The sequence below is a fragment of the Stegostoma tigrinum genome, chromosome 1, assembly GCF_030684315.1.
Source record: "Stegostoma tigrinum isolate sSteTig4 chromosome 1, sSteTig4.hap1, whole genome shotgun sequence".
In the NCBI taxonomy this organism is placed as follows: domain Eukaryota; kingdom Metazoa; phylum Chordata; class Chondrichthyes; order Orectolobiformes; family Stegostomatidae; genus Stegostoma; species Stegostoma tigrinum.
The window spans coordinates 105,391,570-105,405,927 of NC_081354.1; the positions used below are offsets into that span (position 1 = coordinate 105,391,570).

At 39.9% G+C, this 14,358-nt stretch overlaps 1 protein-coding gene across 3 annotated transcripts in view; it reads right to left on the bottom strand.

Annotated features, from left to right (window-relative positions):
- Positions 1 to 14,358, bottom strand: part of tec (tec protein tyrosine kinase) — a 152,409-nt gene that overhangs the window by 117,519 nt on the left and 20,532 nt on the right. For 2 of the 3 annotated variants that reach the window (XM_059647671.1, XM_059647672.1), the window contains one exon: positions 4,255 to 4,359. The exons of the other annotated variant lie outside the window; for it this stretch is intronic. In XM_059647671.1, the coding sequence (XP_059503654.1) occupies positions 4,255 to 4,359 (105 nt within the window). The remainder of the gene's footprint in view (positions 1 to 4,254; positions 4,360 to 14,358) is intronic. 3 annotated transcript variants of the gene reach the window in all.

Sequence of the window (14,358 nt, forward strand, 5' to 3'; positions counted from 1 at the left end):
ACCACAGTTCCCTTACCTTATCACTTCCTCCCTGCCTGACAGGGACATGCCTATCAAGGACGCGCAATATCTGTTCCTTAAACCAGCTCCACATTTAGATTGTCCCCATCCCCTGCATTTTGCTAACCCATTCTATGCCTCCTAAGTCTTGCCTAATCGCATTATAATTTCCCTTCCCCCATCTATAACTCTCGCCCTGTGGCATGTTCCTATCCCTTTCCATCACTAAACTAAACGTAACCGAATTATGATCACTCTCTCCAAAGTGCTCACCTACCTGGCCTCGTTCATTACCAAGTACCAGATCCAGTGTGGCCTCCCCTCTTGTTGGCCCTTTGACATACTGTATCAGGAAACCCTCCTGCACACGTTGGACAAAAACTGATCCATCCGACGTACTAGAGTCATGGCATTTCCAGTCAATGTTGGAGAAGTTAAAGTCTCCCACAATGCCCACCCTGTTTCTTTCACTCCTGCCCAGAATCGTTTTGCCAATCCTCTCCTCCACATCCCTGGAACTTTGCAGAGGCCTACAAAAAACTCCCAGCAGTGTGACCTCTCCTCTCCTGTTTCTGACCTCAGCCCATACCACCTCAGTAGACGAGTCCTCGTCAAAAATTCTTTCAGCCACCATTATACTGTCCTTGACTAACAGAGCCACGCCTCCCCCTCTTTTACCACCTTCCCTGATCTTAATGAAAGATCTCAACCCTGGAACCAGCAACATCCATTTCTGATCCTGCTCTATCCATGTCTCTGAAATGGCCACAACATCGAAGTCCCAGGTACCTATCCATGCTGCAAGCTCATCTACTCATGAAAATTTAGAATTCCATTTCAAAAACATTTCCAGGATGTTCAAGTTCCAAGTATTACTTATACTTTGATGTCAAAGCTAAAACATGACCACAGTCATTCATCATTTTATTAGATTAGACGTGTACATAGAAACAGATTTCATGTGTCAGCACAATATCAATGCAGCAACAGATGGAAGTTAGTCTGGTCTGAACTTCTGCTTTTTTTTTTGCAAGTTAAGCCCAAAGATTAAATATTTTTTCCCTACTCTGGGACTTCAGCAAAAACAAAAATCAAGAGGCACTCAAGTGTAATACTGAAGTTATACTGCATTGTCCAAGTTTCCCACAGTAACTTTTCCAAATTTCAAGCCGTTGATATCATTTGGACATTAGCATATCACTTTGTAGGAACTTGAATGTGTGCAATTCAGCTGCTGCATTTCCTATAACTATGACATTTCAAATATACTCAGTTGGCTGAGAAGTGCTTAGAAATGTGGCATTCGTGAAAGGCATAATATAAATGCAGGTCACCTTTTTCTATTTTATTTTGGAATGAAGACAGCAGTTCAAATGAAGTTTTTCAAATTTAGCAATTTGATGGTTTTATGTTAACATGTCAATAGAATCTGCTTTACCAAGTCTTCAGTTCCCTTTCCTTGTATATATTAGTCATATGGCAACTTTGAAATTGTGAAAACTGCATTGCTTTCAATTTTTTTTGTTATGTCAAGCATTTCCTTTACAACATTGCATAACATTATACAAAAGCTTTAAAAGCTGGAAGTGAGTGTGGATGGAGGCCTGTGAGCAATAATGTGAATTCATCTGTCCTTTTAAAGCCTGTGATACCTCCAAATTAATATTAGAATTAAATGGTAGATTTCAAGGACAGTAAGATGGCAGCAGAGTAGGACACTCCAGCAGGAGCTCTACTCCGCCTGTTCTTTTTTGTACATCTCTCGTCTCTTCTCTCGGCTTTGGAATAGGGTTGGCAGTTAGGGACTCCAATGACCAGTAGCCCAAAGCAGCAACATCAGTGACCAGCAGCCAAGTGCACAGAGTGACAGCAGCTAGCAGTCAGACCGCGTGGAGGCTGACCTATGTATACTAAGTCCACTTTCCAGCACTTGGCTCACAGTCGTGCTTATTAAACGGTCATACAGAGGTCATGAGGTTTCCTACCTCTCCTACTCTCATAGATGGTGCATTCCAGATTCCGTGAGGCCATAAGAAATTGGAACAGCAATAGATTGTTTTGCAGCTCAAGTCTGCTCTGCCGTTCATAGGATCACAGCTACTCTAACATTCTTCACATTTACTTTCATGCACTTTCCCCATAACCCCTTACTCTCCAGTCGATCAAGAATCGATCTATCTCAGCTTCAAATATTCACATAGACTGTGCCCCCAAAAACTCTGTGACAAGGAGTTTCAAAGACTCTCAAACCTCAAAAGAAGAAAGTTGTCCTCATCTCAGTCTTACATTGGTGCCTCTTTATACTGAGACGAGACCTCTGGTCCTAGACTCTCCCATGAGGGTAAACAGCTTTGCAGCATTTACCCAATCAAGCTCCTTAAGAATCCTATATGTTTCAATGAGATCACCTCTCATTCTTCTGAACTCCAGTGAGTGGAATCCTAACCTGTTTAGCCTTTGATCATAAGAAAATCCCTCCATAGGGCTCATCCAACTGAAACCTCTCCGAATTGCCCACCACTCTCTGCATGAGAGCATTTTCCTCAAAGCCTCTCTAAACTTTCTGCCTTTCACTTTTGTGTCCCCTCATCATTAATCCTACAACTAAGAGGAAATGCTGCTTCCTCTCCACTCTGCCCATGCCCCTCATAATCTTATACACCTCAGTTGGGACACTCCTTCAGCCTTCTTTGTTCTAAATAAAACAACACAAGTCTACTCAGCCTCTCTTCACAGAACCAGGCAACATGCTGGTGAATCTCCTCTATCTCCTCCACTGTAATCACATCTTTTCGACATGGAGGTGACCAGAGCAGGGAATTGTACCCGAGGTGTGGCCCAACCAAAATCTTATACAGCAGCAACGTAACCTCCCTGTTCTTATAATCTTTACCATGGCTGATAAAGCAAGGGTCCCACATGCCTTAACTACCTTATTAACTTGCCCTGCCTCCTTCAGTGATCTGTAGGCAAGAACTCCAAAATCCTCCTTTTCATCTGAGCTTCCTAGCATCCTTCCATTCATTGAGTATTCCCTCGTCACTGCTCCCAAAATGTCTCACCCTCACACTTTCCAGGGTTGATCTCCCAGCCTGACAATTCTAACCTGTGGTTAGAGATTGTGGGTAAATATTATTCTGCAGTGGATAGCCACAGTTCTTCATAGACGTCTAGCTTTGACTTGTTTGATCACTTTGATGTCTGCGCAATTAGCATGGTTAAACATGACATAATGGAAGGTATCCTCAATGTAAAAACACATCTGACTCCGCAAGAACTACGCAGTGTCACTGCTCTTAAATATTGTCAAGACTAGATAATTCTGTTACAGGTGAATGGGTGAATATGAGGTCAAGTGGTTTTTCTCTCCTTGTGGTTGTGGTGGTAGTCATCATCATAAGCTGTAATCAACTGGTTTCCTTGTCCATGTTTCACCAGACTTCATGAGTCTAAAGTCAAGACGATAATCAGGGCAATTCTCATGCACATCTCACCCCCACTGCTGCATGTTATTGGGCCTCTACCTATACTGGATCTGTCTTGCTAAGTATGACATATCTAGGAATGGTAATACCTTGTCTATGTGATCAGAGATATATATTCTATCATGACTAAACAAAAAAATGAAAGACAACTTGAGATTTTTTTTTATTGGCTCTTAGTCTCTAGCACAATCTTGCCCACATCATGTCTATGTTGTTCATTTCAATACTGAATCTCCCCATCCACTGAAGTGTCCCTTCAAGCTATTTCAAGAAAAGGTCCTCTAATTACTTTTCCTACTTCACAGACCGCTGGAGGTCTTTGCACTGCAGCAGCTTCAAAAGTGGAAGCCAATGCATTGGCAAACCAACCAGCATGCACAGAATCTCTGAGCAGCTATTCAGCCACTAGTTTCAAGGAGTCATTGACCCTGGCACCAAGTGTACAACACACCATCCTGAACACTCAATCCTGCTACAGATGACTCCCCCAATACTTGCTATACATTGCCTCCCCAAAATACGAGACTCTTCCTGTCCTTCCCTTTTATTCAGCCTCCTGTTCCACGATGCCATGGTCAGCATTCTTGTGGTCCTTCTGACAAACTTAATCCTCATCTTTCAGCACACCGAATATAACTGTTGTAGCTCTCTTCAGTGGCAAAACATCTGGACAAGAAATACAACTTTGCCATCAACATCCAGATTCCAAGAGAAAACAAAATCAAGTCCAAATGATTTAAAAAGGAAGAATGATGACAAGTTGACATACCTGAAAAGGATACTTGTTCTGGCAAGGAATGGGGCCAGCATCATGTTTCACTATTTCTGCACACTTAATCCTTTGTATATCAATGGAGCCCTTTTTGTACTTTTTCTGGAGAAAGATTATTTTTTAAAAAGTTTTATTAATATGAAATCAGAAATATTTTAAATTTTAGTTTTACAGTTTAAATTCTGATCAAATAAATATTCTAGTAGCATATATACTCTCTTCGAAATGAGTTCAGACATATGAAATCAGAAATACTTTAAATTTTAGTTTTACGGTTTAAATTCTGATCAAATAAATATTCTAGTAGCATATATACTCTCTTCGAAACGAGTTCAGCATAACATTATGCAAAGTGGCAGAAAATGGGTAGTAGCCACTTAATATATGCTCAATGCAATGGAACTGAACTGTGGGTGTGGAGAATAACAGGCTGTCAATATGCTGCCAACCAATTCAAACGTCAAAGTAAGACTATAACTGGCAAGCCATGCGTCAAACTTAAATTTTAAGTGTAGATCATGCAGCTTTAAATAGTAATAATTAACAACTCTGAAATAGTTGTATCAGAGATAATGGGAACTGCAGATGCTGGAGAATCCGAGATAACAATGTGTGGAGCCGGATGAACACAGCAGGCCAAGCAGCATCTTAGGAGCACAAAAGCTGATGATTCCTAGGCCCAAAACAACAGGTTTTGTGCTCTTAAGATACTGCTTGGCCTGCTGTGTTCATCCAGCTCCATGCTTTGTTATCTTAAATAGTTGATCAACTTTATACCCATTTTTTTGGAAAATTGTCTCTTTTTAGCCACAGGATCTTTTCTTCCTGCAAACCTCTCATTACTCTTAAGAATACCAACAAAACGATTTCTTCATTCCTTGGTCTGACACTCCTCTGTCCCAGAGTTACATTCAATTATTGTTCCTCTTCTCTGCAACAGTTAAAATGTTATCTAACTTTAATAGCATTATCCTTTTTTCAAATCACATTGTTGGAATTTAAATCTCTAATTTTCATTCTAAACATGATGCCCAGTTTCCCATTTTTGGATTGCATTGGTCTAAGATGCCAGCACATTCAATAGCTGGTAGCATTAACTCAAATTGTCCACCATATCATTCTGACTTCTCTTCCAAGTAGAAAGGTAAGACCCTTAAAAGGACCATTTCATGAAACTGAAATTATTGACTGTGCATTGACAAAAATTAAATTAGGGTTCAGGTACATATTTCTTTGTAAGTCATGCCACAAGCAAATACAGTAGTTAAAAAGGCATTTAGCACATTCGGCTTCATTGCTCAGACCACTGTGTATAGGAGTTAGAACATCATGTCGAGGTAGCACAGGACATTGGTGAGACCATTTTTGGAGTCGTGTGTACCGTTCTGGTCACCCTGCTATACTGTTATGTATCAAACCAAACTACCTCAAAATCTTAACAAGATAGCCTAGACCCCAACATTTTCTTATTTTACAGGCAACTGCCAGGTGTTCCGTTCCAGTTGCATTTTGATTGGAAAAACTACCAGTCTTGAAGCAAAATAGATTTTATTTATACACTACAGTTAAAAGCCAAGAAAAGAAAAAAAATTGAATAACTCAAACTATTGGTAAACTTAACAGAATAATAAATTATTTAACTACTAAACAGTAACTATTCCAAAATAGTAACATTCCATAAACACATCCTCGGCAAAGGCAAGTTCAGTGAAATAGATTGTCTCACAAGTAAATCCAGCAGCAGGTAGAGGACCCTAGCTTTTAGGTTTAACAGACATAGGAAAAACAGTTTCCACATCCAGCTTGAAGACTCCAGCAGCAATTGCTACTGAAAAACTAAAGCTAAAAATCCTGGCTGTACAGAACTTGACGTCATCCATTCTGGTTGCTTCTAATGCTCCAACCTTTTTTTAAAAAAAAAACCCAAGGCCTCACAAACTGTTCACTTTATTGTCTCTGACTAGATTGCTCAGTACCTCTGTCTCAACCTTCCTTCACGAAAAAACAAACCAGGACAAATTGCACTTCTTGAAGCCATAGTATTATCACTATAGGAAGGATATCATTAAATAGAAGAGGGTCTAGAAAAGCTTCACCACGATGTTGCCAAGACTTGAGGATTTGAATTCTAGGGAGAGGCTGGAAATGCTGGGCTTTTTTCACTGAAGTGTGGGAGGTTGAGGCATTACCTAATGTAACGTTATAAAATCATGAAGGGCACAGCTAAGATACATAGCAAAAGTCTTTTCCCTAGGGTGGGGGATTCCAAAACAAGAGTGCATATTTTTAAGATAAGAGGAGAAAGATTTAAAAGAGGCCTGAAGGGCAACACTTTGACACAGAGCTTGGGTTGTATGTGGAATGAGCTGCCAATTGAAGTGGTACATGCAAGTAAAGTAAAACGATTTAAAACATTTGGACAGGTACATGAGTAGGAAAGTTTAGAGGGACATGTACCAAGCGTATACAGATGGCACTACTTCAGTTTGGAAAACTTGGTCAGCATGGATAAGTTGGACTGAAGGGTTTGTTTCCACACTGTATGTCTCTTATGATTACACAAATACAAAATATAGACATTAATCACATCAATATACATTGAATGTAGTTTACAGGTAGTTTGTTTCTTTCGTATTAATTACTTGGTTAAATTATTTCTGCATGCAACCAATACTATCCTGGCAGCGCCATTTGCAAACTAATGCAGATAGAAATTGATCCTTCCTTTTGAATTTTTGCTGACATTTCTTCACCCAAGTGTTATAGGTCATACATCGTGATTGCCAATGTTTGACAAATATTTACACAAGTAATGGAGGCCACTTGTGAGCTATCTGGTTAAATAGCTTAACTCATAGAGGACATATCTCTAACATAACATTTAGAGCAGGGTGCCAGCCACAAAAACACAATCTCCTGAACATTTTGCATTGTGAATCCAGATCATTAATTACTTGTATTTACATAGCACATCACTTGAGGTAAAGGATTTCAATGTATTTCACTGAGATTGTTAATAGACAAAATTTCACATCACAAGGAGATATTGAGATAATCTTGTCAAAGACAGATTTCAAATAACTGTACTTTAAAGGAGAGAGAAAGATGCAGAATGTTTTGGAACAGTGGTTCCCAAACTGTAGGATATTGCGTATTATTAATGTGTTATAAGTGAAATGGTTTGCAAAACTGCAATCCTGTAAACTTGGTACTTGTTGTTCTCTGCAAAACAAAGCTATGATTTGTTTTGCAGCAGTGAATCAAGGTCACTTGAATTGAAAGGAAACTATTTTGAAAATCTTCAGTTGTGTTTCAAGAACAAAGACTGGGGTCACGAGCTCACTCTCTTCCATGACTGAGCCCCACACCAAGATCCAAACAGTGTCCTGTTCTGCTTTGGCCCTGCCCATCCATCAGTCTCAATTTTTCCCTTTTTTCTCAAGCCCACATAAATTCATGTGCCATGAACATTTCAGAACATGGCCACCAATGCTGGCGGAAAGGAAATCAATAAACCACACATCAAAGAATTGGTGAAATTTATTTGTCATGAAAAATCAAATGCATGAAAATGCAACTTTTCTTCTCTTTACCTTCATTACAAGTGTTCTCACCTGATCCAGCGCCATGCAGAATGATTTGAGAAAGATTTTTCAAATAAATTTTACCTTGAAAGCATCAAATATACAGGAAAAGTTAATGCATGTGTTGAAAAGCTGTAATTAAGTTGCCAACATTAAAAGCAGCTCCTTGTGTTCTTATTTTGTTAACAATACTTTTGTGTTCACAATTTATTGCTTTTGAAGATTTTTAAAATAGTTTCATTTCAACTCAAGTGACCTTGATTCAGTGCTGCAAAACAAATCGTAGCTAGTGGCCGGAGAACAACAAGTACCAAGTTTACAGGATTGCGGTTTTGCAAACCATTTCACTTGTAATGCATTAATAATATTCAATTGCATACTCAGGGCACAATGCCTTGCTTATCCATACACAGAGGTGCCAGTGTTGGACTGGGGTGGACACAGAACATAGAGCACTACAAGTTCAGAAATCGCATTACACCAAGTTATAGTTCAACTGGTTTAGTTGAAAACACAAGCTTTCAGAGTGTAGCCTGTGTTTTCAAATAAACCTGGACTATGACCTAAAGTTGTGTGATTTCTAACCCATACACAGAAATCCAAACATATTTTACAACTAAACTTGTGAAGTGGTTACCCATGTGGCAAGGTTAATTATGACGATGCAAGTGTGAATTTTTCATGGAACAACAGAAAGCCATGTCATGAAATGTTCTGCTTGTAGGTGGTAAATACTGTCAAAAGCAAATTATAAACAAAAATGCTCGTGCCAGATATCAAACATCCATGTATTCTAATCTCATTTTCCAGCTCTTGGTCCACACCCAGGTATGCTTTTCTGTTTTAAATGTTCATCTAAATAGTTCTTAAATGTGTTGAAGGTTCCTGCCTCTGTCACCCTTTTAGGCAAAGAGTTTCAGATGTCTCTCTGGGGGTGAAAAACATTTTTCTCAAATCACCTCTAAATTTTTTGATCCTTACCTGAAAACTGTGCCTTCTGCTTCCTGATCCCTCTACAAAAGGGAAATGTCTCTCTCTACCTGCATTGTCTGTGAGCCTCAGAACTTTGTACACTTCAGTCAGATCATCCCTCAGCCTTCTGTACTCTAAGGAAGGAAACTCCAACCTATCATGTCTCATTTCATAGCAGAATCACTCCAGCCCAGGCAGCATCATGGTGAATTTCTTCTGCATCCTTTCCCGTGCAATCGCATCCATAGGACACAGAACACAGAACATAGAACATAGAACAGTACAGGCCCTTTGGCCCACGATGTTGTGCCAAACATTTACCCTCAACCGAAGGTCTATCTAACCTCCACACCTACCTCATACTATCATCCAAATATCTATCTAATAGCCACTTAAATGGCCCTAATGAGGCCGACTCCACTACTCTCTCCACATGTGATGATGGGAACTCCAGCTGTGGCCCAACTAACATTACATACTGCTCCATCATTACTTCCTTGCTCTTGTATTCAATGCCTTCGGGGCAAGTAATCCGAATGCTTTCTTAACCACCTTATCTATCTGCCAAGCTGCCTTCAAGGATATATAGATCTATCATGAGGGAAGGGGGGCATTTGTTTGAAGAGAATTTGAAGGTTAGGGCAGGGGGCGGAATCAACCAGGCAATGGGTGAATCTTTCTGTCACATGTTCAACTTTGAAAAGTTTTCTGCCATGATTGGTTAGCCTTGCAGTGTCTCAGAGGCTCTCATTTGTTAAACCGTGGATTCAGGCCATGCAACCTCCACATGTCCCACTCCTCAGCAGACCTCCAAATCATGGGTGAGTGGCTGGAGGGGCCAGGATGTTGAGAATGCAAGTGACTGACTGTTGCATGTGCGCAGTCAGGAGAGAGCATGCATTCATCACTGGAGATTGCATGTGGAGCTGAGTGAGTGAGTGATTAGAGGGGATGGGCAGATGTATAACTGAATGAGTGAAAGTGGCACTAAACAAAAACACCCAAAGAACTGCAGGTACTGGACATCAGAAACTGCTGGAAAACTCAGCTGGTCTGGCATCATCTGTGGAAAGAAGGCAAAATTAACAATTCAGGTCCAGTGACCTTTCATCAGAATGGACCCTTCTTCTGAACCTGTTCTGAAGAAGGGTCACTGCACCCTAAACATTGACTCTACATTTTCATGAGTGAAGGTGATGCTTGGGTAAGTAGATGACTGGAAGCAGGATTAATAATCAAGCGACTGACTGGAAGATGTGGGTAACAATTTGCCAGTGAACATAAAATAAACATTTAGACCAAAATTTACCTTTGCCTTTCCTGATCACTGTTTATCAGTAGCAGATAACATCTGTAATGATCTGACCAGACAAGTTTACTCAGTATATCATTCCATATGTATGTTATGGCTTGACAATACAATTTAACACCTGGATGGCTTTTTGACAGTGAATTTAGTAGACATGTTTGGTGTTGAGAACAGGACACACAGGTTTCTTTCACATTAGTCCTTCATCATCTCCAGCAATTTAAATATTCAGGTCATTTTAGTTTACCTTCCTATGTGCATAATTCAGATTTGTCTCCACGAAACGTTATCGTGCATCATTGTTTAAACTTGGATTTCTTGTTTAACTTGCTCTATATTTGACCGTCCTCTCTTGATTTCATAGACTTTGGTATCATTTGTAATTCTGATCATTTTGACTTTCTCATTCCAGCTCATTTACATCTATTCAAAACAGTAGTGGTCATGACACGGCATCCTGAATCTTTCCATTCAGTGTTCCCTCAAGTCTGGCATAACCTCGGTAATAAGTACACACTGTTCCCCACCCAGGACTTCTTCTGTTTCAGATTTGAATTTTATAAATATTTTATGTGGAACAATAACAGGAAATGTAAACCAGTTCACAGATATTTGCATTGTTCCCTTTGGTTTTTAACTTTATCAACTAGTTAGTGCGTTGGACAAGCATGTGAATGTACATGGAATAGTGTAGGTCAGATGGGCTTCAGATTGGTATGACAGGTCGGCACAACATCGAAGGCCAAAGGGCCTGTACTGTGTTGTAATGTTCTATGTTCTATGCACTGAAATTCTGTACAATACCTTTAAATACGTAACATTTTATCACCAGATTGTCCAAAATTCATCGAGGCAATGGTCATCAATAAAACGAATGGACACTCGTTTGGCCAGTTCGTAAATACTTCAATCCAAAATTAGACCTAAATCTGATCATAGCACTGGGTAAATTCAACTTACTCTGAACCACTTTACTTTTCTTTTTCGTTGTCCTGAGACTAGATATATGATGTCTCATAACATCCTTACAACTATTTTCCGATTCATTTTTCTCAAGTTCAACAATAGATTTTGAGGGCAGCACAGTGGCTCAATGCTTAGCACTGCTACCTCAGAGCGGGTTCAATTCCACCATCAGGTGACCGTCTGTGTGGATTTTGCACATTCTACCTGTGTCTGCCTGGGTGCTCTGGTTTCTTCCCACATTCCAAAGATGTGCAGGTTAGGTGGATTGGCTATGCAAAATTGCCCACAGTGCCCAGGGAAGTTCAGGTTAGGTGGATTAGACATGGGAAATGAGGACTGTGTGGGATGGTCTTCGGAGGGATGGTGTGGACTCGTTGGGCTGAAGTGGCTGTTTCCACGCTGTAGGGATTCTATGATTCTGATATTGTAGAGGCATTTCACCCACACCCAGCTATGTGCAATATATAATATTTTCTCATATTTAAAATGTTATTGTTTCACCTAATCATAAACTTTAACTGGTTGTCTGTCAGCATCTCTCTGAATCAACTGGGCCTACATAGCTAATACCTATTAATCTGGCCATTTGCATTGTGTTTTTGCTAGAAATTAGCAACAGTATGCATTCCTGCAGCCCACTGACTGATTCCTCATTATCACATGACTGCATTCCTTCTAACATCTTTATCACTTTACAGTTACTACTTTGGCAATAACGTCTCCTGATTGAAATTGGTTTATTATGGCCCTCTCTTATATCTTAAGGACCAGCGAATTCTTTGAAATTTCAGCTTCAACAAAAAAACCATTTGCATGCAGGGCATTCAAATGCTCATAAAAGGTTGAGTAAATTGTAATCTCTTGCCAAGCTAAGGACTGATCACTTCTGACTAACGAAACGTTAGGATAACTAGAAAAAAAAACCTAACCAATATGGGATATATCCTCTGACTATCTGTAGCAAATTCTTAGCACAGTAAAGTTAGGGGTTATAAGTTCGGACAAGTAGGCAAATACATAGCAGGCAAAGTATAACGTGGAGGAATTATTGATTATCTAGTGCGGTAGCAAAAACAGGCTGGCTAATTAGCCGAACGATGATAAGCAGTCAAGATTAGCTTAATTTGGTATCATGTTTGGCACAACCTCGTAGGCCAAAGAGCCCATTCTTGTGCTGTACTGTTCTATATTTTATGATAGATCAGGAAGGGAAAGATGCAAGGAAACCTGGGTGTCCTCATGCACCAGTTGTTGAAAATAAGCATGCTTTCTCCAATGCCAGCTGCACCTGCAAGTGATATGTTGACTGTCATAGCAAAAAGATTCAAATACTGAAACAGGAATGTTTTGTTCCAACTGTACAGACATTGTTGAGACTACACTTATGTGCAGTTTCAGCCTCCTTGTCGGAGGAAATAGGCTCCAGCTATTGAGGGAATGCAAAGAAGGTTTACTAGACGGATTTCTGGGACAATGGAAATAATGAATGGGGGAAGACTGGATCGGTTAGGAATATATTGATTAGAGATTAGAAAAAATAGAGGAAGTCTCATAGAAACTTATAAAATTCTAACTATCTAAGTGGAATAAACATAGATAGGATGTCCTCAATGACTGAGGAGCAGAACTAGGGATAAGATGGAGATCTTTAGGACAGAAACTAGGAGAAATTTTGACACACAGAGTGGTGAGCCTGTAGAATTGTGGAAATTGTTGAGGCCAAAAAAATTTAAGACTTTCAAGAAAGCAACAGGTCTAGTTCTGAGGATGAAAGGAATCAAAAGGAGTGGGGAGAAAATGGGAAGAGTACTAAATTGGTTAATCAGGCATATTTGTAATGACAGGTGGAGTAGGCTGAATGGCCCACTCCTGCTCCTAAATTCTATGTTTCCATTCTATGAAAGCCCATATGTGCAGCTGATAAATAAAATTTGGTACATTAACTAAATGGTTATTACCCATTTTATCTATTGTTTGGGGTTCCTTTCAGACACAGTGTTACAAGAAAGGCTTGCTACTGCTATATTCATGTTTACACTCACTTCTCTAAATTCATAACTAGGGGATGTCACCCCAGCCACCCCCAACCCCCCATTATCCTGAGAAATTTTGCCAACAGTCCAGTCCCTATCCAGCTTTCCACTTCTTTATCCACAATTAGAGTTAGCATATTTTATAGAAAATAAAGAGGCCTTTCAGCCCAGCATATCCATGCTAGTCATAAAACACCAATTGATTCAATACCTTTTTTTTTGAAAGCACTTAGTCCATAGCCTTGTATAGTGTAGCATTTCAAGTGCTCAAAATAGATTTTAATTGTCTCGAGAGTCATTGCCTCATTGTCAGGCACTGAGGTCCAGATACGAAGCTCTGGGTAAAAAATTATTTCCTCAATCCACTTGACATCTCCTGATCCTTCCCCTAAAGCTGTACCTTCTGGATTTTGACCCCTCTATTAAAGGGAAAAAGTTTATCTTCTTACCTTTAGTATCAGTATTTTTGACAAACTCAGTTTTTCATTTTATAATTTTGCACAAATGGCAATGAAATTTTCCTTCATCCCATGCAATTAATTCTGTAACACTGAAATCAGTGGCATACTAAAGGCAAACTAAGTGATTTGATTTGGTTTATTGTGGTCACATGTATCTAAGTACAGTGAAAAGTTTAGTATGCAAGCAGTACAGGCAGTACAGATCATAGTAAGCAAAGAAATAAAAACCATAGGGTGCTCAGACAGTGTGAGGCATACTGAATACATTGCACGGGAGGTGCGCAAAGCAAGATCAATATTACATGAAGTTACAGAGTCCATTCATCTGTCTAATAACAGCAGGGAAGATGTTGTTTTTGAACCTGTTGGTGCACGTGTCCAAGCTTTTCTACCTTCTGCCTGACAGAAGAGGTTGTAGGACAGCATTATCGGGATGGGAGGTGTCTTTGATGATGTTGGCAGCCGGCAACAAGCAGCGTAAATGGATTCCATGGATGCAAGGTAAGCTTCTGTGATGATCTGGGCCATGCACACAACTTCTGCAGTTTCTTACAGTCATGGGTACTGCTGTTGCTGGAGTAGGCTATTATGCACCCGGATGGTATGCTTTCTAATGCATCTGTAAAAGTTGGTGAAGGTTCTTATGAACATGCTAAATTTCCTAAGCCACCTAAGGAAGAACAGGCATTGTTGTGCCTTCCTGGCTGCTGCATCTACACGGGAAATCCAGGACAGATTGTCAATTATCATCAGTCCTAGCAACTTCATGCTCTCAA